This window comes from Colossoma macropomum, unplaced genomic scaffold, assembly GCF_904425465.1.
Source record: "Colossoma macropomum unplaced genomic scaffold, Colossoma_macropomum, whole genome shotgun sequence".
In the NCBI taxonomy this organism is placed as follows: domain Eukaryota; kingdom Metazoa; phylum Chordata; class Actinopteri; order Characiformes; family Serrasalmidae; genus Colossoma; species Colossoma macropomum.
Genome location: NW_023494800.1, coordinates 10904728 through 10929896, shown reverse-complemented (window position 1 = coordinate 10929896; position 25169 = coordinate 10904728). Strand labels below are relative to the sequence as shown.

General features: G+C 40.5%; 1 protein-coding gene across 1 annotated transcript in view; it reads right to left on the bottom strand.

Annotated features, from left to right (window-relative positions):
- The window catches only part of LOC118820121 (splicing factor SWAP), a 131310-nt gene that overhangs the window by 10570 nt on the left and 95571 nt on the right, over positions 1-25169 (bottom strand). Inside the window, exons 14-17 of the mRNA XM_036588260.1 lie at positions 17440-17831; positions 11669-11821; positions 4514-4651; positions 2891-2963 (exon numbers count right to left, since the gene is read on the bottom strand). Of these exons, the coding sequence (XP_036444153.1) occupies positions 2891-2963; positions 4514-4651; positions 11669-11821; positions 17440-17831 (756 nt within the window). The remainder of the gene's footprint in view (positions 1-2890; positions 2964-4513; positions 4652-11668; positions 11822-17439; positions 17832-25169) is intronic.

The following is a 25169-nucleotide window of genomic DNA, read 5'->3' as shown; positions in this document are numbered from 1 at the left end:
CTAGTCTTCAGATGATTAAAATGTTTGTTTCCTTGTAAAGACTTTCTTCAGGGAAAGAGCAGATTAGATGGGTTTATTTTACTTAAGAAAACACTATGCATCATAATTCCAAACCCCTTTTTTCCTCATTCCATAGCACAAAATCTAGCATAAACGCAGCCATGAGCGATATACTACAGCAATCAGCCACCAGTGGCTGTGTGTTACTGCGATTGTATCATGGGAAGTGTGTTCTTAGGCATAATGCAAAACTTTTTTCGTGTATAACAATGAACATACGATAACACAGCACTGTTTAATGCGATCGAAAACGCAAACACCTTTGCTGTATAAGTACTTTTTGGTTGCCAAATTACCACCGCGAGTCTTATTTAGCAACAAACCAACAGCGCCCCTCTTTTCACACTGGGGCTGAATCTCAAATGGCTCCCTGCTCCCTACATAGTGCACTAATGGATCCTGCACCTCAACAGTGCAAAATATAGCTAAGAAATGCTGCTGCTGTTAGGGGGTCATAGGTGTGTGTATATCAGGGATTTTACAATGGCTTAGGATGCGGCTCAGCCAATCAGATTTTAGGACCAGAACTATCCGTTTTATAATAGGAAATAATTCTGCGACATCCTTCTAAATAGTGAATGAAGGAATGAAAATGGAAGATTTCATGAATGCAGGTATTCTAGCATTTGAGAAGCTGAGATGTTTGGTTTCAAATGTAGAGAAAAGCTGATTTATAGAAAACATTCTTTGTGTGAATATTGTAATTAGTATAAACAAAATAAACATATTTGGATATTCTATTTATATTCTACAGAAAACAAGCTTTTCAGTGGTTGTGCTCAATGTGCAAAGGCTTCTTTGCAGTTGCTTTTAGAGAATACAGTTGTATGGGGCCAGATGACCTTAAGAATATTTTTTATTATTTACTTATTATCATTTTTAAACTTTGGGTAACAGCGTCATACCTTCAAAATGACCTTGTTAGTCAAAATTACCATCACTGAAAATAAAGAATAAAGAATGAGAAAATGTTCTTTTCTTCTCATGATCTTCAGAAAATCTGGATGATGTAATTTTCTGAATAATTCAAATGTTTCATACAGCTGGGTTGGTTCAGGTAACAGAGTTGAGTGAATGAAAAAGGAATGTTCCAAGCAAGAGATGTTAAATGGATTTACGCATTAAAGAACAAATAATATTTTTGAAGCACTTACTGATTATATTTCGAGTTAAAAGTGTAGTTAAAGTGGTCTGTGACACCAAAATATAGTGTTTTAGATTTTAGAGGCTTTATTAATGTTTTAAGCTACTTATTTAAAGCATGCACATAGGTTGTTGTAAAGGACATTTACCCTGTGTTTAAAATGTCTTTACCTTTACTTTACATGCATATTTGTAAATGTAATGTCAGTGGGACACAAAAGGCTGGAACCACGCTTTTACTGTCAGTGGATTATGCTACTGTGAAAACAGTAGGCATGTGGATTCCAACTAAATATTCAAGTATATAAAATCAAGTATATATAAATATCCAAGTTAACGAACAAATATGAATGGGGAAGGAAAAAATGCAACCAGACAAAAAGAGACCTCGGCCAAAATTACATGGGGCTTTGAGGATTACCCTTCTAGGTAACAGTACCTGTGTTAAGGGCCTTAAAAAAAAATCAGCAGCACAAAAACAGCACCATACAGAAATCAGTCGTTCTCATGTTGGATGAGTAATGTAGACCGCTTCTTCAGATGAGCTAAAACTACAGCTAACTGGTACAACATTGGATGCTGCTGAGAACTTGTTGTCTTGCGTGAGGTGTTTTCTTCTCAGTGGAAAATGTGGCAACATGTTATTTGTCAAAGAAATATTTTCCACTGTGAAATTAAATGAATGGTGGTACATTTAAGATTCATGATGTATTGAATCATTTCCTAAAGAATCGTTTAGCTCTACCCCCCCCAGCAACTTCCACGCATGCAAAGATGCACGCACATACGCATCATGCTGAGTACTCAGGATTTCCTGACTGGATGGTTGGTTATTTGTCCAGGTGAGCAGTGGACGCCAGCTGTTAGTGTTAATAATAAGCTTTCTTCCCCTGACAGACATTGGCTACAGGAAGGACCTGTCTGGGTTCAGAGGCATCGGCATTGGCATCGATTTGGAACATGGCAGGAAAGAAAGTGCAAAGAGCTCCAGAGGCACGGAAACGACGTCAACAGCAGGATATTACTGCAGATGGAATAAAGCAGTCTTCAGTGGAGTCAATTCCCTCTCATGCAAGAGATCAGATGGCGATAAGCTCCACTATTGGCAGCCGAATAATGGACAGAGATGGCTCATCATCTGGCAGCATAATTTACAGACGCAAACATTGCATCATAACATACGTTTGGTGTTTATTTATACTGCTTTTCATCACTTTCTCAGTATCTCTTTGACAGACCGGTCTGCTCACTCGTCAGAGAAGCACAGCATTAGAATCTTCACAGTATTAGTTGAAGAGAAATAGATAACCACACATGCAAACACGCCATTTCATTTACAACACAGACGAGGCCAGAGATCAGGAGAAAGCCGTCTAGAGTGACAGCTGCGTTGCATCAGCCTGCTGAAATGATACTCTCTTACAAAGACAGACATCCCTCATGCACACACACTATCACAGATACAGGGACAGGATCAAGAGGCAGTCACAGCACATACTGACGCTTCACATTCTGTCAGCTTCACTCTGGTGAGACTGACATACAACATAATCTACAGTGAACGAAGCGCAGAAATGCTGCTTACAAATTCTGATAAATATTTGTGTTCTACATAATTGTTTCCCAGCTTTAAATGGTGCAGTTTATGAACAGACAATAAAGTGTTGGTGGTGTTTTGGCAGCGTACCTGAGTGATTTTGGTTTGCACTGAAGAAACGATGGTGGAAGAGACTTGCTTGTCTTTTTCCTGTGAACCATCCCTGAGAAAGAGAGAGAGAGATAGAGAGAGAGAAAGAGAGAGAGAGAGAAGGGGGCAGATGAGGAGTAATGGGGTAGAGAGGTAGTGACAGAAAGGGAGAGAACGAGAGAGAGTGAGTGAGCGACACAGAGAGAGATAGGGAGACAGTGAGTAATAGAAAAAGAGCAAGTGAGAAAGATAGAGAGCCAGTAAGAGCGAGAGAGTGCGTGAGAGAGAGAGAGAGAGAGAGAGAGGAGAGAGAGAGAGAGAGAGAGACGGGGTGGGTTGGGAGAGAGTGAGAGAGAGGTAGTGACACAAAGGGAAAGAATGAGAGAGAAGGAGAGTATAAGCGAGAGAAAGAGAGAGACGGTGAGTAAGAGAGAGAGAGAAAAAGAGCAAGAGAGAAAGAGACAGAGAGAGCGCCAGCAAGAGAGAGAGAGGGAGATAGAGAGGGAGAGTGTGCACGAGAGAGAGAGAGAGAGAGAGAGCGCAAGTGAGTGAGCAAGAGAAGGAGAGAAAGACAGAGAGAAAGGGTTGGCGGGTTGGGAGTGACAGAGGGATGGAGGGATGGGAGGTGAGAGAGAGAGGTAGTGACAGAAAGGGAGAGAAGGAGAGAGGAGAGTGATTGTGAGAAAGAGAGACAGGCAGACATTGAACGAGAGAGAAAAAAAAAAGAATGGGAGAGAGAAAAAAGATCAAGAGAGAAAAAGACGCAGAGACAGAGAAGAGAACCAGCAAGAGAGAGAGAGAAACAGAGAGCGAGAGACATGGAGAAAGAGGGAGAGGGAGAGTGAGCAAGAGAGAGACAGAGAGAGAGAGGGAGAAAGTGAGAGTGAGAGAGAGAGAGAGAGAGACAGTGAGGGGGGGGGTAGGTTAGTCATCAATAGGCAGCGGCTAATACAGTATTCATGGCAGCTGGTGTGTATTTAAAGCTGTGAGGACAGGCAGGAAAGGAGAATGTCCAGATCTCAGACCAGAAACTGGATGACCAGAGAATGGACCCATGAAATATTCATCCATCCCCAGAACAGACAACAAGCGCACAAATAAAATAAAAAGAAAGGAAAAAAAAAGAGAAATAGAAGTCCATAGATCTGGAGTATGAACTTTTTTGCTGAAGCCTGATGAGCTCGGAGAGCATATGCTTATATTCAAATAACAATCAGTACTGTGGAGCGCTGTGTTTCTGGATTCCTTCCTTCCTCCGTGCTCATGAGTGTCAAAACACATTCTAAATCAAAAGTCACTGTGGGTGATTCTGTACCTCCAAAGCTTTCATGTTTCATTCAACAGGTCATTAGTCTAGTTGTCAAATCATGCCAAAAGTGCGGGTAAGTTTAAAGGAAAAGCTGCTGAAAGCGCTGTCTTTGTTGTGATGGTAATTTGAGATTCGCTAAGAACACTGTGGGACGTTGGTTGTGAGTCATGCAGAATAAAAAACACATTTGCTAGAAGCACAGCAATATACAATTCTTGTTTAAGCTCTCGCCAAGCACAGCCTAGTGCTTTCTAGCTGAGCTTCAGGCTAACATTTATTAGCATTTGATTCGACAAATCTGAGGTGGACCTTACCTGGACCTGCTGGAGGCAGGGCTAGTGGCAGGGGAGGGGCTTGTGCCAAATCTGGAGCCTTTTGGTGAAGCTGAAGGTGAACAGGAAGAAGCCTGCCGAGATTTCGAGCTCTTCTTTTTCCTCTTTTCATGCGGAGACCTAACAGAAACAAACAGTGTGTGTGAAGAGGATACCTGCAAAGAATGAAATTACAGGAGAGACCGAGATGGGAAACACTCTGTGAACCGATTCTGCGGGTAGAAATTACCCCTTCATGCTATGGTTAATTACCCTGGCTCAAACCTCACAGGGCAATTCCACCCATGATGAATATGTCAGCATTAATTAATCAATCACTAAGATGTCAACAAAATCATTTAGAGTGATTAGATGTGAGAAGCTCTGTTCTAAAGAAATGTGATGTGAACTTTCTATGATAGTTCTGTATATTAAATTACAGTCATGCAGAGCCAAGTAGTAGAGAAAGAAAACATTTTTTCTAGACTTACCACCATCTTATATGATGTGTAGGTTCACTGGTCATTTTGGATATTAAACAAAATAGCCATATTTATGTTGCTGGTATCACAACTTTGAGCTACCATCACCACCGTTACAAATACTCTACAGTACACTACTTTACAACAAAGGCTGCAAGTCATTTTTGTATTTTTTACAACGTAACCATGGTCAGGAGCAGCTTAGAGTAAAGCAACCTGTGCTAGTAACTGATCAGCAGAATGATACAAGCATGGTGTATCAGATTTACTCTGTATAACAACATGGGCTGAATGCTTTCAATCAATCAATCTATTGATCTATGACATTGTTTAAAAGGTGACAGTATTTTATCGTCATTGAGATAAATTGCCATAATATGCTTTTATGAACAGTTTGTTGGATCGTCACACTGACACTACATTTTTAATTAAAAAGTGAGTATAATTAAGCCTGTTTAATTGGATTTAGTCAAGTGCAGTTTGAGGAACATTAAATAAAACTCACTGTAGTAAGTTTATTATTATTATAGTACTTCTTAATATGTGGCACTACAGGATCTATTTTGTCTGTTCTAACTTACTAAATCTCAGAAAAACTAAATATCATCATACATATCATGCATTTTGAAAATATCTCTAGTATCATGATATAATATCTTGGCCATATCGCCCACCTCTATCTGATTATTTCAGGATTATATCTGGATAGTGCTGACCCATATGAAAATGCAGGTGTAAATGCATCCTAGGATGCAATTTAATACAAATTTAAATCTGATCGATCAAACTACTTCAGCAGGTGGTCCGAGACACATTTCAGCCAGATGTTATACAAGTGTACATGCATCTGGTCTCTTCAAGCCACATTTGACAACCAAAACCCTTCCCCGTACTGTAATAGTGCCTCTTTCTGATGTTCTGTTTATGGGGCATCCCTGCTTCTTTATTTCAGCTCTTGATTGTGAGGTTCTTCTGAGTTTTATTTGGTAGGCTACTTTCTCAGGCCTTCAGGTGAGCTAGGCAGCTTAAATAAAGAACCTACTTGATTATCTTTTACTTCATCTCAACATTTTTCACCATCTCATCTCTTTACAATACCACACAATACCTCTAAATATCGACTGCTGGCGTAACGTCATGAACAGTGCCATGCAAAACTGTTATTTTCTTTTGAATAGAACAGAAAAACAAGAAACAGCACAAGCAACTGTAGTTGTATTCAGGCTAATTTGCATTTTATGCACCACACAGTAATCAGATTCCAATCTGACTAACCAAAGATGCATTTAACTACCAAGTGTAAATGTAAGTGGTTAAAATCTAAAGTTATCCAGATAGTAGTGGCACAAAAAGACCAGGAGAAAATGGGGTCTGATTATGCCTTTTAAAACTAGACTGCTCAATGAGACACCATTTCTGATGTTGTGAGCTAAGACTCTTTATTATTTTCACTGAAATATCAACATTATACTTTCATAACATGTATGAAGTCATGTGCTCCATGGTAGGACCATATTTGCATAACCTACTGTTCTTTTCCCTTTTTCTACTAAACATTTATGACAGACATCCCGTTCGGATAGGATTGATGGCCATCAGCCCAAGACTCAGAGCTAGGCAAAAAGGCAACGCTCGCATCAGTGCAAAAAATAAGAGCAAGTCGAAAGGCACAAAGGCAAGGAACTGTGAAAAGCTGTCCGCTCTGCTCCTTTCCAGGAAGGGGGACTTGTGGCTCCGGGGACAGCAAAGCCTGAGCTACTGTGAGTGTGTGACATGCACTGCAGCGCTGTGCAATCAGCATGGAGACATGCAGTGCCAGACTGCACTCACTCCAGTAGATCTGAACCACAGCTGCCAAGACGGACTCAAGCTGCAGAAATACAGGCCCTGTCAAGAACCTTTCATTTCCGAGCATGACGCTAATGGACGTGATTCACTGAAACGCCTTGGTCAAGTTGCACGCTTTTTAAAGATCGACATGTCAAGCCATCTGAACTGATCTGTAATTACCTGTGGAAAAGCGAGAAGTAATTTAAAATAGAGTGGGAGGTTAAAGTCCTAAGTGTACATTAAAATCCTCATTCTCTGACTCTGGTCAAGACGCCACTATTGGAAACCAAACAAAACCTCCTAATCTGTCTATATGCTAATGGAGGTGTTTCAAAATAGGCACCTACACATGTTTTGGTTGAAAGGTATGAAAGCAGAAGATTCTCAAACACCATCTCCACTCTTTCTGACTCAACCGTGTTATGAAATATCCACAAGAATCTCTATGGAGGAGATACAGCACAGAAAATGTATGAACAATTAATCGCTGCCAAAAACACATGCCAGTGGGTTGAAGTGTAACATATTGACAGGATTTCCGACCAACAAGCTTAATTTCTGGGTTATCCAGTTTGGAGTTCCAATCGAGAAACATGGCTAACGATACTCGAATGACTTAAGTATACTTTGGCAGCAAACCGTCCATGGCAATAACACAATTAGTGCTGCTGAATATCTTAGAGCCTAATCAGCACAGGTAGAAATGAACTGCAACGGACAGAGAAGAGAGGGAAATGTAAGCAGCTCTTGGCAGCATCTTTGTTCCACGGTTTCAACAGGTTTTATCCGTCCCCTATGGCCTGTGTGCAATGGATTATTTCCCGCTCACAGCACATTGAAACAAGTGGAGAAATTCTGCCAAATGTGCAGATTCTAAACTTTCACTCAGTAATGCATTTGGGCTTATAAGTAAATTAGATACTGTATTATGATTTGAATTTGATGAAGTTACTGTGTGTACATTTTTTTATTCAGCCAGAAAAAAATACCAGCAGTCACATTTTTGCAGTCATTTTTTGAAATCAAAACAAACCTACGAAATCCAGTGTCCTCAACAACAGAGAACTTCTGGTCATCCAACACAATTAATTCCATTATTTTTTAGTTTATTTATTTATTTATTTAACTTTTTTTTTCTTTACTTTCACTCTTTGGCACTGTACTTTGCACATTTTTTTTCATAATTTTAAAAAACTGTGGCTACCAACTGCATTGATGCGTTAGCAGTGGGCATTTCCTTCTGCTTTTGTTTTGTATTCTGTGTATCAAGCAGGATGTGGTGTTTTCACAACATGTTTTCACCTGTCATGTAGTATCAAACCTGTAGTGGAGAAGTTCTTGGGTGTTGCAACCCCTCCTGATACTTGGCATGAACAGTGATTATGAATCTACTGTCTAACGAAATTTATCTTATTATTCCAAAACAAACTTTTTTTCCTCTTTTATATAGGGATGCATCCAAAAGTTATCGACAAAAACAATCTATAACAGGGATGTCCAAATTTATCCAGGCTGGTATGGCTGCAGGTCTTCATTCTAAACTAAATGGTCCACACCTGATTCCACTTGTTAAATCAATTCGTCTCAGTCTTTAAATAAGTGATCAAGTGCTCCTGCTTGGCTGAAATGAAAACCTGTAGGCACACTGGCACTTGGTTTATGAAATGGCATTTTTGGTCTTCTGGTAATATTTTTTCAACGGGTGAAATTTTCAGTGCATCCGTAGATCGGTGGTTCCCAAGCCTGATTCTGGAGAACCTCCTAGCCTGCACATTTGTGTGTTTTCCTGCCAAAACGCACCCACTTCAACTCAAGGAGCGTTCGTTAATTAGTGGATTAGTTGGATCAGGTGTGTTGAAAGCAGGGTAAACACTGAAACGAGCAGGGCAGGGGGTCTTCCAGGATGAGGGTTTGGAACCACTGCCCTGGATGTAAATTCACAGCAGAAGGGAAAAAAAACACTGTTAGTCTTTAACCTTAATGTAAGGAGATTTTTAAACTATTTCTATTCATTATGAAATTTTAACACAATATAAAAGGCAGGTGACGTTTTCAAATTAGGCAAAACAAACAAACAAACAAACAAACAAAAAAGCTAACAGAAAACAAAAACACAAATGGAGATTTTGTCCTGAAAGTGACGAACTATGTATGTAAATGTATGTAAATTAGACATGAAATTAGGTACATGTTACCAATTATGATTTTTTGCACTAATATATGAAGAGTTGTATTCCAAAATGCTGTATATCTATCTGTAACCATATTGAACATAGCGAGTTTCTAAAAGGAATAAAAGATATGAGATAATATTAAGTATGTGACAATAACTCTCAGCAGAAACAACCAGTAATAAGTTCACATAGCAACAGTCTTATGGTTAGATTCTAGATCCTGCAGGATCATCTCCATGATGAAGCTTCTTGCTGACCAGCCCTGTGTACATGGACAGGCATGCCCCTCTGAGCATGTTTCTCAGCCTCACCATACCAACCAGTAACATGGGATGCAAGTGCTTGGCTCAACTATACTGCTAATCCTACCCTCACTCTCACTACACACATGCACACGCATAGAAATGGATCCTCCAGAGCAGAGAGGAAGTCTAGTGTATAATGAAATGTAATGAAGCTTTTTAAAATGAAGAGCGCTTGAAAACAGCTGCCGTTCTTTAGAATGCACTGCTACAGAACCTCCAGCTTAAACTGGAGACGGGTTATGAAGAGCCTTCCAGAACGATCCACTCACAGGACAATAACAGTTCTATTAAAGGTGGTAGAAATGCAGACGGGGCATTGAGCGTTGGGAAGTTATCATGACTGTTTCTCCCTGTCGTTCTTTCACACTTGAGAATTGCTTTTGTGTCAATAGTGAAATAGGCTCCTGGTGAGGAGGTGAGGGAAGAGTCATGGGGAGGCAATCAATTGATGCTGGCATCAGGCAAAATCCCACAGGCTCTTTCAGGTGGATTAGGCAGAATGAAAGGGCTGGTGCATGCTGTGGAGAAGAATCAGGATAGTATTTTTTTCCCCTCCACAGCGAACTGCACAGTTCAGACTACCCAGAAAAATAGCCAAACTGCAAGCAGACTTTATGATAATGCTTGGCTGCAGGACTCCGCAATGAGAAAGTCTTATCAGTTCTAGAGTCAACATTCATCGAGTCTCCATTAAAACTCCCCACTGCACACTCAGTCCTACTATGACCCCAGTCTGACAGGCGAGCAAGATGCATGGTGCCTCCTCAGCAGGAAAGAGATAAATACGTCTATTGCTGTGAGTATGAGTGGTCTGCATATCTGTTTCTAACACTCGAACAGCTGAGATCAGTAACAATTATTTTACATATTTTCCAATTAAGAACAGACTGTACGAACCATTCTGTTTATTATGCAGCACTGGCGTGTCGTGATAAGAGCTAATGGGCATGCTTGTGACAAACACTTATGTTCACTTAATGTCTGTGTGTTAATTATTCAGAACTATTGTACTAATTGTGCTGTTATGTCTGAATGAACACAAGGGGTCTAGAAGAGAACTGAAACACTTCTGTACCAAACTACAAAAGGCTAATCAACAAACATGAACTCAATTTATTTTTTTTAATGTTGAGTTACACAAACATCAAAAGAGGAGGCCACATCTTTTAATTATTCACATCTACTAAGGAGTGTGCAAAACCTTCAGTGCATGCTAAAATTTAACAACTGCAACCGGCCTTAGTTTCCCTTCGGATTTACTGCGACCTGCTAGTCTAATTAAAACTGTGGCATCACTAGCAGACGGACTCATAGTGCGTTTTGCCGGAAAGCAGAAAGAGAAAAAGGAAAGTCTCTCTTGAAGAAGAACTTGAGGTTTTTATGGAAGAGGTGCAAAAATATGAGAAAGTTCCAAGTTATGAAAGTTATTAATGGGTGTAATTCTAGCGTGTCTTCTCCCAAACAGTGCTGTGGCCATTTTCAAAGCAATTATGGCCCCTTCGCTTCTTCTTGGTCCTAAAAACAATTTATTTTCTGAGTTCATGGAAGCAGCTCAGGTTAGTAATTTGCTTCAGGTTATCTCCTCCCCTGTTTCGCACTTCAACAGTGCCACTCCTTAAAATGCAAATGAATGAAGTCAGGCATGCTAAAACCCACAAATCAGCAATGACCTCATTAACATGCAAAGATGTTTCTGCACACAAGTTGACAGACCAGCTGTGATTGCTTTACTTATCATCACCACCGTAAATTTTTAGTAGATATCAAAGAAATCGACTCAAGTTGCATTTGATGGGACTTAAGCTTGACTGATTTGCAAGTGACTTTTAATGGACTGACTCGCAACTGATTGACTCGCAACTTGACTGGAATTGCCCTTAACTGACTCGCAGCTTGACTCTGACTTGCCCTAGACTGACTCGTAACTCGACATGGACTTGCTCTTGATTGAAACGCAACTTGATTCGGACTTGCCCTTGGCTGACTCACAACTCAACTCGGATTTGCTATAGACTGACTTGCAACTCAACTTGGACTTGCCTTTGGCTGACTCGCATATGCCCTAGACTGACTTGCAACTCAACTCGGATATGCCCTAGACTGACTCGCAACTCAACTCTGACTTGCCCTAGACTGACTCGCAGCTCGACTTGGACTTACACTAGACTGACGCACAACTCAACTCACACTTGCACTAGACTGATTCGCAGCTTGACGCGGACTTGCCCTTGACTGAATTACAAACAAACTCGCACTCCCTCTTCAGAGACTTGGAACAGAACATTGTGGATGCAGCTATAAATACTTCAACTGTCTTCCCTTTCAATGATCCTCTACTCCTACACTAAATGCTCTGTGTGTCTATACCTGGATCTGGACCTTGAGCGCTTCCTGCCCAGTCCTGGACTGTTGCCAATGCGGTAAGCATTACTTCCGTAGCGCTCGCGCTCTCTTTCCTCTCGGCGTCTCTCTGAAGAGTGAGCATGGCGCTCTCTCCTGTTGGGAGAGCGAGACTGGGACCTGAAAGAGGGGCAGGGGGGAAACAGAACAGGACAGGCCATCAGATAATAATTTACAGCAGCGGAAACAGAAGGTCTAAATCCCACCACAGCTGTTTAGTGCTACTTTGCAGTTCCCTAATTAAGGATAACATGATTTATTCTTTGCCTTATCTTGACAGTGTTCGTTTGGCCTCAGTAATGATAAAATTTTTTCCTTACTCTCTGTAATTATTTAAAGGAAACGGAGAATTGGCAAAAGGGAGAGTGGAAATATATTACCCAGCTTTGAGAGAGACAGATTACAGTTGGTGGCTCACAGCACTGTATTAAAGATAAAGTGCTTCCATCCTTACCTCTACATTATTAAAACAAAGTATGCATATGCCTCAAGCCTGCTTGCCTTTCCCTGACTCATGGGTGGTGTGGCACAAAACCCATATGGTAAGCTTACTCTTTTTTGCCCCATCTCACTGTTTCCAACCTGACCCCCATTTGAACAGCAGAGGATAAGTTAAGACTTTACACACAGTGTTTAGATGATAATGAAATTTCCCCCCAGCGCTCAGCAACATCTTAGTTTAACTAAATGGCCCATCCACATCATTCAGTGCAGGTATATGATTTAGAGCAGAATGATCCTTCACATTTCCCATCAATCGGCTCTATCTTGACTGTGGGATGGCATGCTGAGAACGATCCGTTTTTGCTGCTGTCCCTCCAGGCCATGGTTTCTCTTAATACTGCATTTTCTAATGGTGACTAAGTCTTTTTTCCGTTACACATTTCAAGGGCAATAACACTATGAAATGACCCTTGTTAAACTCTGCAAACTCAATCTAATTTTTCCCTGCGCAGAAGTCATTCGGGCAACAAATGAACATTCCTGCGTAACAAGCGAACACCCACATACAGAGAGGAAATCTCCTGTGCAGTCTGCGCACTCAAGTGGGAATTTAACATCTAATCAGTCACACACTCCCCTTGATCTATAAAACAATCAGACTGCAAGTAGTCAGGAAAAACAGTGTTTGCGAGGATCAGAAAAAGACGTAAATCACTCCCAAATGTACGTAATACACAACACGACACGGCAAACACAGCACGAGCTAACTGCCAAATGCCTCTAAGCCTGAAAGCCAAGCTGCTCTGGGAAATTAACGCAAACAGCTAACTGTGGCGCTTCATATGTATTCAAGTCATCTAGTCGTAAGGGTCAGGATTTAAAATCTGACCACTTGAACTCAAATTCATGAACGTCTCCGCTAGGATGAAGCACCTGTGCCCGAATGGATTTTTGTCTCATTCGAAGCAATCTATTACTGGCATTCTGATACAAGAGGTGCAGCCCATGCTGGTCACCTGGCGGCCTGCATTCTCTCTGCATCTCTGCAGTAATCACACAGTGTGGTCAAGGGCGTGAGGGCACCATTAACTAGCATGTAGTGCGGCAGGCCTGATAAGAGCAGTGCATGGCAAGGCCTGCTAATGACTGTGCTGGATTGACATGGGCAAAGGTGGGGCTGATGTAGATGAGGCAGTGGGGTTGGGTGAGGGCGCTGGTGGGGGAGCTGTTGAATTAGGATAGTGCCACAGCCCCAAGCCTCATTAAGGCAGGTCAGATGAGGAGAGATAGGAGGAACGGCTCAGTCAGGGCACTGAAGTGTCCAAGGCTGGGGAACGCACAACTACGGACGGGTTTTTTTTTAAGAATTTTTGCTATTTGAATATACACATTTTTAAACAAATCTATTAAAATCTACAAATCTATTAAAATCTCATATAGGGCTGTTACTAATTAATAAAGTAATGAATTAAGATGATTAATTAAGTAATCCGTGTTTTAAAAGAGGCCAAACAATAAAATGGACTTTGAAAATCAAACCACAGTAATGTGCAAGTGTCAGAGACCCCCTTTTCATTTATTTAATTCCCAGTCCAAATGGCCATTAGGTACAAGTTATTCATATTTCAGTATCAGATGAGAAAACAGAAAAGCACAGAGAAGCCTCAATAACTAAATATAATATATAATACATTTTTCTGAATCCACTATATCCAACCTTTGTCTCTATTTCAGGTTCAATTCTTTTCATTCTTGCTTTTAGTTTTTCACAGAAATCTGCAGGGACATTTTTCCACATCTCCAAAGCCCCAAATAAAAAATCAAAATTTGTTTAGACTTATCATTCATGAAGCCTTAAATCAAAAACAAATCACCAACTCCAGATGTTTTACGTCTCCAACCACACTTGATTGATGGTCACAGACATGGTTAGAACAGTCTTTCACCACTTCGGCAGCATTCGCACTGCCTTCTGTTACTTCCAAAGACTTAGACTCACCAGTCCATAAAATCTTACTCTAAATCTCACAAACCCAGTTTCAGTGTTCCAACACACTTTCATTCACTTTCTTTTCTCAGTAGGGGCTTCTAGACAGCTACACATCCTTTCAGACCTATAGCACTGAGCTGTCGTCTTACAGTGGAAGGATGAACAGAAACACCTGTGGATTTTTTTCAGATCTGAATCAAGAGTGGAGCTTGATTTTCTCCTCTCTCAGAATTTTTGAAACCCCCCCCCCCATTCACTTTCTTTTGACTTTCCACTATCTTATGCAAGTGGATATTCAGACATGTAATCTCCTCAGAAATATCCCCTTAGCCAGCTTAGATGTAAAGGGGAAATAAATCTGCAAGGCAGATAGTTTTGTAATTTTCTGATAATGGAAAATGAATAACTGGTACATAACGGTTGTTTTGAACTTTGCCCAGTACTGCTGACTTTAGCAGAGTACAGCAGCTTTTCAACGATTCCAAAACTGCTTTAAAGCCTTTAAAAGGACTCCATTAAAAATAATAAACAATCTGAAAAATGCACAAAAACAGGGATATCCATCATGCTTTCGTATTATAAGAGAGAGCATAAGGACAATTTAAAATATGCGTCATGCATATTGCATGATACATGTGCAGTATCGTGTAATTTGCCAAATATTAATTGGTGATTCAATAAATTTTAATTAATTTCTTGTTGATGGATAATAATAATAATATGAGATAAGCAATAATATGAGAATATTCTATATTATTATAAATATAAAAAAAGAGAATGTGGAGATTTAACGTTTGTTTAACACTGGTTTCAGTTACCTTAAGAGGTGATGTGTAAATGATTGGTTGATTTTGTGTTTAGGTTGGGTCCTAAGGGTCACTGTACAACTTCTTCATATATTCCTTTGGATTGTTTCCAAATTCTGCTTGTTGTTGGCATCTCACTTAACGTGAGATGCAATATCAGCTGCCTGTGACCTCATATTCAATCAAAAAGAACTAAAAATTACCAAATAAAAAAACAACTCATTAATAATTTAAACAATTGCTCCAAACTACAGATGGCTTATTCAAATACCCGACTGAGTAAACGGATATTAAGATGGATATCCGTATCTTTCAATAAATCATCTTAAGGATGTAAGTGCATTCACACCAGCTATGTGTTAACTGCAGGAGCTTGCTCAGTCTTGTACTTGGCTGTGTATATAGAAAGTGTAGTTACCATCTCTGAGTGAAGACAGCAGCCAGAATACAAGAGTAAGACAAGCTCACAGAGAGATAGGAGGTAAGCTGAAGACTCGTACTTCCATTGTGCTGCTATAAGATGGCCACAAGGAATAGACAAATTTTTTTATACAACTTTGCAGCAGGACTTGAGTAAGGCTGGTGAAGCCAAGCCTCTATCTCTAAAGTCCCACAGAGGCTTGACTGAACCAGATTAGTACCCTAAGAAGCATTTCCCCAAAGAACAGGTTCCATCTCAGTCACACAGAGACAAGGCTTACGCTAGCAAACAAAAAACTCTGAAAGCCGGATTCTCAGATGCTCCTAATCTGGCATTAGAGGAAGCATTCTAGCCCCCCGATATTTCACTTCAGCAAGTTCATTTGACTTGCTCCCTTTCCCATTGTTACCGCCAAACCCTGAATTTGGCTAGCTTGCACTTTGCAGAAATATAATCTCCAACACAGGCATGAGTGAGGGAGAGCGTGTGGGGGGAGTGAGCAAAGTGAGGTGGGTGGGAGCAGAGAAAGTGAGTGAAACCACAATTTCAGCCTTTAATTTTCACTGTAAGTGATTTCAAACCTGGGGCAGAAATGATTCAATCTACAGAAATTATATTAAGGCATGTCAAAACGACATGATGAGACGAGTGTAATTACTGCAACTTCAGCAGCTGATAATGACAAATTGGCCCTGATTTTGAGGGACGAGGAGGGCGATGTAGGGAGGTTCAACAGATTTATTCTCTAATAAATCCCCTCTCAGAGAACTCTGCTCAGTGACAGATACAGAGAGTGGCAGAGATTATATGTGTAAATGAAGATTTAATATCTGTAAATGTATAAAAATAGGTATTGGTTACTTTCATATCTTGTTGGACTGTACATTATACTGTGTGGCACAGCATAAATAAAAAAAAACAGCTACCCAAACTGTTTACAGGTAGCTTTGTTTGTCCTCTTTGACCTTAAGGGGTCATCTTTGCACTGGACTCATGTCACTGCAATGCAATCATTTATAACACCTTACTAATCAAACTCCAAATATCTAAAGTCATCATATCAAACAAGCTGTCAAACGATTAAAATGAAGAATCGTGATTAATCACATTTTTGCGTAATCACAATTTACCACATTTGTCTTATATGCTCAAATTTAACCCTAAAGAACGAAAGAAAATGAACATGAAAATCTTGTGATTTCCACACTGAGTGAGCAGTTTCCAATCCCAGTTTCCAGTGAGAGTAATAGTGGCTGCATACTTCTGCATTACATCTTGTGTTCATGGGAAATGGAGTTTTCCACTTCGCTGTTACTTTTGCTAATTTGCTGGTTGCTGATTTATCCTTTGGTCTCCTGCAAGCACTGTCCAGTGTAGTCTGCCAAATTACTTATACTGCCACATCAGCACTGAGTATTGCTTCGAAATAACATTTCAGACTTGATTTACTTTGGTGATAGGCTAACTCACAGTGCAGCAGCAGCAATTAATGAAACTTTCTATTTGAAAGCTGTCTTTGAATGAGAGGGGTACAGTTGCAGAGACAGAAAAATAGGAAAAATTGTAACGGCATAAAAAGTAGTGCCATTAAACATTTATCATGTTAACTTGTTATTAACGCATTAATATTGACACGGCTAGGAAATACATAAAAAACCAAGTCAGTTTTAACTCACTGCTCCGTTGTCCCAGCGATGCATATCTGTGCTCCCTCAAAGAGTAATGTAAATCTTTGGTGGCAGCCAGTGATAATTAAAGCAGTTTATAGCACAGTACTGTGCACAATCTGGCAACCACTGCATCCCTGTGTTATCTACAGCACTGAGCGATTATTTCCAATAAGTTCAACAAAGGAAATATTTAAGTGAGGGATTCTAACATTAAAACCCGCTGAACACTTTGATAATCAATCTTTTTTAGAAAGAGCACATAAGTAAACAAACAGATGGACAAGAAAGCTCTAATAAACAATAACCTGTCAGTATGAATTGCCTTTGGGTATCTGCAGTAAACACCATTATTCAAAGAGTGAATTAGTTCCTGGAATCAAGTAGAAACAATGAAAACTGGTTCGTACCTGGACCTCCTGTAGGAGCGGTATGCGCTGGGTAAAGAGTGCTTGGTTTTGGACCTGGAGCGGGACCTGGAGCGAGATCTTCTTTTGTGTTTCTTCTTCTTCTTGTCTCTGTCTCTGTCTCTATCTCTGTCTCTATCTCTGTCTCTGTCTCTGTCTCTGTCTCTATCTCTATCTCTATCTCGATCTCTGTCTCTGTCTCGATCTCTGTCTCTTTCTCTTTCTCTGTCAAGGCCTCGAGAGGCAGAGGAAGATGATGATGAGGAGATGGGCAGGAGAGAGGCTGGAGGGTCAGTGCTTCTCAGCGGGGCTGCTTCTTGGGCTGGGTGGTCTAAGCCTGGTATCTGGACTGTGTGGGGAGGGATGGTCCCCATGGACAGGAGGGGCACTTCTGGCTGTAGAAACACACAATAGAGAGACATGAGAGCCTACCCTCGGCCTGCACTCCAGAAGAACAAAAAAAAAAAAGAAGAAGAAGAAAACGTGTAGTAATCGGCAAGATCCAATCAGGGGCTTTGATCTGACAACATTAAGGAGTGGACGAGATAAAAGAATCCTTCAAACGCTTTCCGGATTTGTGATCTTCTAAAATCAATAGTGCTGTGACTGGTTTGGAGCGGAGAGTTTCTAATTTACTGTACACTTTTAATCAGTGTTTATGTCTGCATGCATGAGCAGGAGTTGCATATGCATGTGGACACGTGCACATACACATTCATACAATTTATAAGAGATAAAAGAAAAAATAAAAAACACATAAGATGCACACATGCTGGCCCCAGCAGAGGAAAAGCTGGGAGCTTTGTATCTATGTCATCGCGTGGGTCATGATTACTCATCTTTGTTCTTTTGCGAAGACTTTTTTAAGCCTCTAATTAAGCGATACTGGATGTTGCTCAACACAATGCGGGCCTGGCACAATATAATTGGCCCTTCTCCTCCAGCTCTAATTGCTTCAATATGCGTGCGTCCGATTTAATGAAATGCCTGTAACTTTGGATTCACATCAAAAATGAGCTTTCATCAATCAATGATCCAGCCCGGCCTGTCAAATAGCATCTCTGTATTTCAGTTTGATGTAAATGTGAGAAAATCCATTTTGTTTTGAGGCAGAAAAACAGGCAGGCAAAGGCAACCTCCCCCAGCCCTGTGAGGTCTGCATGAGAGCACCGTGGAAGGTTCTGAGCATGCCAAGTCCTGCTGCCGCAATAGTGCCTGAAATGCAGGGATGCAGAGAGATAAGAGGTCACATGCAGCTCCCACCTGCCTGTACTTAACCAGGACACTACGGCTTTACTGAGTCTTTATATATGTGGCCCAATTAATTTTACAACACAGTGTGAAACTTCCTCCAGCTAACATGGAAACAGCACACGCATCTGCTCTGAAACAGATAGCGATGGCTCTCCGAGGGAACTAGGGGAAGCGGAGAGATAGAGAGGAAAAGAGGGAAGAAGAGAAAAAAAAAGACAATGAGAGAGGGAGTGAAAGAAGTTGGGAAGGAGAACACAAAAGGAGAGCAAGAGAATGACATTACAAAAGTCAGTATAACTACTCTAGACTAAAAAATCGATCCAATCCAATTATATTCACTGAAAAGCAGAAACAGATAACTGGCTGGATATATTTCTCTTTTTCACTACACACTTAAAAAAAGATGGTTTTTCAATGGATCTTTAGTAAAGAAACTGGTTCTATATAGAACCATGAACACTCAAAGAATCCTTTGCATGATTAAACGGTGCTTCGCAGGGTGAAAGTGTTTTCTAGATTGATGGACAAAGTGCTGCATAGTTCTATACAGCACCTTTTTGAAAAGGGTTCTATGTAGCATCAAAAAGGGTTCTTCTATAGTTACAAGCTTGACATCGCAACCACAGTAGAACCCTTTTCGAGCTATTCAAGTCCTGTTGGAAATATCAGATTTACGAGATGAATGAAACGTTATTTCCAGTGTATCTTATTTCCAACCAAATCCACTTGAACACAACTCAAGTCGTACTAATGACCTCTACAGTCATAAGTAGGAACTTCCAAGGAGGATTCTAAGACAGCATAAGGCCACCAGGAACCACTAGAACAGCTTCAATACGCCCTGGCATAGATTCTACAGTCCCTGTAACTGTACTGGAAAGAGTGAACATTATTCTTCCAAATGATATTCCCTCAGTTGGTGTTTTGATGGTCCAATTGGTCCAAAAGCTTCCACAGCTGTTCCCCTGGGCTGAGATCTAGTGACTGCAAAAGTCACAGCACATGAAAACATTTCATAATCATCAATCATTCAGTGACCCCTATGGATGGACGCCCGGAAGCGACCACTCCCATCAGAATGGAACTGTTTCATCATAATATAAATGCGACCAGAATAGCTTCGTATTTATTTGCAGTGACCCTTTCCTTCTAAAAGGAAAAATGGATCCAAACCATGCCAGCAAAATGACCCCACAGCGCCACCGGACCCCCTCATACTCGGTAGGGGTCAAACATTCAGGCCTGTACCATTCTCTTGGTGCATTCAGCTACACAGTGAAATTTTATTAATTTTATAGCTCACAGCAAGTCTTGTGGTGTACAAATCCACCCGACCTTAGTGATCGACGTTGTTTGAGCGAGTTGAGAGATTTAGGGATGTATTTACAGAAAAGATTTGGGCGACTTACTGACGTCTAGTGTTTGTACAAATGTTAGCCTCATAGCTCCAGCACTAAACCAAAGATGCAAAGCTGGACACCAAACATGTCTCTACTGACCATCTGGGCTAAGTGGAAAATAGTGTATTTGATTTTTTTTGCCGAACCGTTCCTTTAGCTTAAATTAAACCTCTTGTTTGTGCACACGTGAGAGAGCGCAAAAGAGGGATACAGCAGGGAGAGAGAGAGAGGAGAGACAGAAAGGGAGATGAAGATGAGCTAGCATATTCAGTCTGATAACTTCTCTCTCTGAATATTTCACAGTGGCCGAGGGCAGATAATGAGAGGCCAGGCCTGGTTTGATTTCAAAGGCTTCAGGTTAAAAATAGGATGACATTTGGGAGGCTAATCCCACAGGGAAAGTGCAGAGAGAGTGGCCAGTCTCTCACACCTGCTCTCGTGAGATAGGGAGAAAAGCGCCCTCTAAAAATCACACATTTACCAGAGAGACCCACCAGTCACATAGAGTCCACACAGTCACACCAAACACACACACACACACCCCCACCCAACCATATACATGCAAGAGAGGAGGGGGAAACCGGCCAGGAACGCAAGGTCAGCAGTGCTGCAGAGCTTAGGTCACCCTGGAGTTCAACTTAGCGGCCTCAAAATAAAACAGCGTCTACTCCCATCTTGCCCGTCTCCACTCACGCTGCCTGCTGAAGTACTTTCACAGCTAAACTAGGACACTGATCTGAGAAATGTGTCACTAATAGCGATATAAACGATTAACCCGATTAACTGTTAACCAACAAATAATTGTTTGGCCAACAATATCAGGGGGAAAAAAACGTTAATTCTGTGCATTAGGGCACAACAGGCAATTGGTTCTACTAGATGGGCTTAATAAAAATGAAGCATTTGGGACTTTTGAGAGGATGACAGCACAACTACAACAATACACCATATCAAATACAAACTAGCTAAAAAACAGCAAAAACACACAACTATTTGTCCATGTTCTCAGAGAGAAAGCGTGATGCATAGCGGTGTGAGGAAATCACACATGGCGTACAAAATAATAGAGAAGGACACACTGGACGGTGCTTTCCAGAGCTATATACAGAGCCGAAGGCCCAGACATGGCACATATGTTTGCTTTAACCTGAGCTAGTAATGGATGATGCTAGTAATGAACTTCAGAACTTTCAGAAGGTCACCACTGTATATTCCAGTCACTGGTCCACTTTTTAGTTTTTAGTCATTTAATCATCAATATATAGTTGTCAGCCCTTCAGTTTAAACAAAACAGGGTTATGCACAGTATATTTAACACAGTGTTGGGTTGTTAACTTCATATAGACGTTTATACCTGGCCTACTTTTATATCTAAACAGTGCTGTGTTTTACAGTCAATGCAAGGAACACTTTTTAATATCTTGGTGCTTTAATCCAGTCGAAGCATGGGCTCAAGTGTGCATGCATGACGTGTTTACAATAGCTTCAAATGTGGCTCAGCGGATCAGATTTTAGAAATATAACTCTCCATTTACTAATTTTGATGGGTCACATTGTTGATTTTAGGCTTGGTGATAAATGATTGTCAAGTATGAGTTGAAGAAGTTTGCATCTCTAATCACTAATACTGGTTACCATCACGACTGTCAGCTCTAAATTGTTACATTTCTTAAATTTAAGTCTTAAATAATGTATATATTACAGTGAAGGCGGCAAAGCTTCCAAGCATGCTTCATGGTTTTGTTGGTTTCTCTAAATAAGCTCACATAGGTCTTTCTGAACGTGTTATCCTCCTGCTAAAGCCTGGATTATTATTTTTCTTTTTACATTTTTATTCATTCAAACTCTGTTTTGAAAGAAATGCACTGGTTAACTGCATCTTTTTTTTTAAGTTATTTTACTTATTTATAAAGCTCTGCATGGCCTTAAAGCACCTGCGTACCTTACTGAATATGTGTCTGTTTATGTTCCAAAATATTCTCCTAGAACTAAAGATACTGGCCTTCTGTAAATGTCCTGCATCAATCACAGAAAAAGTGGAGCGAACTCGTTCTATGCTTCCAAACTGTGGAACTCATTCCCATGTTTATTTAGACAGACAAGCTCTATAACACTTTAAAAAAATAAAACATCTGACAGGTCTAATTTTAATTAAAGATACACTTTTCTGCAGTTATTTTTAAAATTTTCTTTCATTACTGAACTTCATTACTTGTCTGCAAAGCACACTGAGCTGCTACCTGTATTAAGTGCTCTATAAATAAAGTTTATTATTATAATAAAAATATGCAGGTGGTGACTATCTCTATGAAAACAGGTACACAAGCTTGAAATTATTAAAGGCTCAGAAGAGCTCATGAGGGGTCTATTTACTATGATATAAGACACAGCAGTAAGTATTGATACTTTCTCAGCAGGGTTTTTGCCTACGTCAATAAACCTGTGGGACCTTGGCCAACAGATATATCAGTTAGGCCATAAACTGAATGGCTGCTGCGAGAGGGAGGCTGAACCTAAGCTGTCTGGGACTGCCTGATCTCTGATCCTTATTTAGCCCCATCTTACACATCTCACTCATCACAGAATAGGATGAAAATCACACCTGAAATTGAGGTTTGTGCGCTACTCATCAATAAACAGCTCATACTTCTAATCGACTGTTAGACAGGAAAATTGGACAGAATAAACTGATTTGAAAAGCCTGTGACTCAGAGGGGAGCAGACAATTGTGAGGTTGGAGCATTCACAGTCAAGATGAGTCTAAACAGAGTGACTCTTTTTAAAGATGCACTACTATCTAAAAGTCAGAGCCCCCTTTACAAAACGTCATCAAGTACACAAAGAAGCAAATATTACATATTTAACAGAAAATTACAAAGAAGCCTCAACAGCTAAACAATATATATCAGTTTATTTCAGTATTACTGTGCACTCTCAGAAATAAAGGTATGAAACTGGCAGTGGGGCAGTACCCCTCGTCGATGGGGTGGGTACCCTCAAGGGTACATCTCAGTACCTTAAGTCAGGGTACATAATAGTGCCATAATCCATTGAAATGATATTTTCTAAGTTGTATTGACTCCACACACCCCGTCTTGTCTCCAGGCTTTTTATTTTATTGTTCTGTTTTAAAAACAGAATTATGAAAAGGTACAAATATATACTTTGCACCTGGAAAAAGCCTATTTAAGGTGTACAACTGGACCTTAAAACCACTGTTGTATCTTTGAGGGTACATTTACAGTGAAATCTGCAGGGATATTTTTTCCACACCCAAAGTTCAGTCGCAGAAGTTGATTGCACTCTCTGCTTCACACAATCCAGTCAAACACATTCAATGATGTTGAGGTGTGGACTCTGGGTAGGTCAGTCCGTTGATCTGAGAACATCAACATATTTTCTTCTTTTTTGTTCTTTCCTTTTCTCAGTAAGGGTTTCTTGACAGTAACACATCTTTTCAGACCCATAGCGTTGACTTGTCTTCTCATAGTGGAAGGATGGAGAGACACACTTGTGGACCTGAAGCAAGAGTGGAGCTTGATTTTCTCCTCTCTCTCAAAGATGAGAGCTTCAAGTACTGTTTATCTGATGTTGACTTTTGGTGATCTACCAGGTCTTGCACAGTTAAAAAAAGGTACTGTGCAGGTACACTTTTGCATAGTACTGTACACAGTACAGTACACAGTACAGGACTCATGCTGGTCCTGACAACTACAAGGTTTAGAGAAGTGAACCAAAAGAGAAGGTAGCATGGGAGATCAATCAATCAATCAATCAAGTTCCACACTGCCAATGACTGACAGTAGCAACGAATAACTCATGCATATATATGTTACCATGAGGTTTACTATGAGGATTCCCTTGAAGGGTTCTGGTAGATTCTAGAGCAACAGCAGGGAAACCATCAGTGCCTCTCTGAAATTCTGTTTTAGACATTCTTTGTCACAATGAGAACAGATTTTTAGCACTAAACAGAAGCTTAATAACACAGAGTCATGGTCCCAACGGACCCCTTTTTGCTTCATTTCAGCAGCAACTGCTGCCAACAATACACACAGAGTTTTGCAGGCTTCAGCACTGCTTGTAAGTGTATAGAGAAGGTAGTAATAGCCCAGTATTGATATTTGTGATATCTTGAGCCATGGTTTTTGGAGGCCACTTTGGGAAAAAAGATGGATTTCTTAGGCTTAGGACCAATTTGGACCTCTGTTTAAGGTCTACACCAACTTTAGCCTTTAAAATCAAAGCAAAGAGAACATATTTGATCCATCTATTTTTCATAACTATAAAAAGAAGGTGAATGGATGAGGGTAAATCACGGTTATGAAAGTGAACTGTTCTCTGGAGGAATTCCCAGAAAGTTTATGATGAAAGTTAAGTTTTATGAATAACTTTATATTAAGCATTTGGACTCCTGGCCAGCAGCAAGAGCAGGAGGGGGGACCCCAGGTGTTGGCTCGCTATTACAGCCACTGGCAATTATCGAAACGATCCATCAACATCAGTGCACGCTTGCAGCCCTGTAAGAAATCGTAAACCATCCCCAGCAGAAACATCAAACTTAAGTTACATTATATCTGCCTCATCATTTATTGTGTTAAAATCGCGTTTGGGGATCAGTCTATGGGAGTCATTGTAAGGCATGGGTGTGGGTGCTGGCCACTGAGGCTCTGTCACTGTTCCCGTTCTGTTCGTTAAGAAGCTTCACGAAGCCCTCTTCTACTGAATGACGCCTCGACTCACGGCTCTTTGATCCTTGCCAGCATTACTGACGTTCTCTGGAGGTTCGCTGCACTCAGGGACACAGCAGCTGCTACAGCGGAAGCTGAGCTGACACTTGGAGCCACATTAATTAGCATGGGCTTGGTGAATCCTATCTGCAGGAAAAAGAGTTATATTCTACCTCACAAAACAAAGGGCAGCTCTTAAGGCATACTCTAGGTTCATAAAGAATGCTTTGAAATGTTAATTCAAAAAGTGGAAAAATTAGCCATTGTTTTCAGAAGTCAAGCCTAAATAGGCAGAAGAGTAATCAAAGTCATTTATTTTCCAGCACCAGGAAAAAACTAGAAAATATGA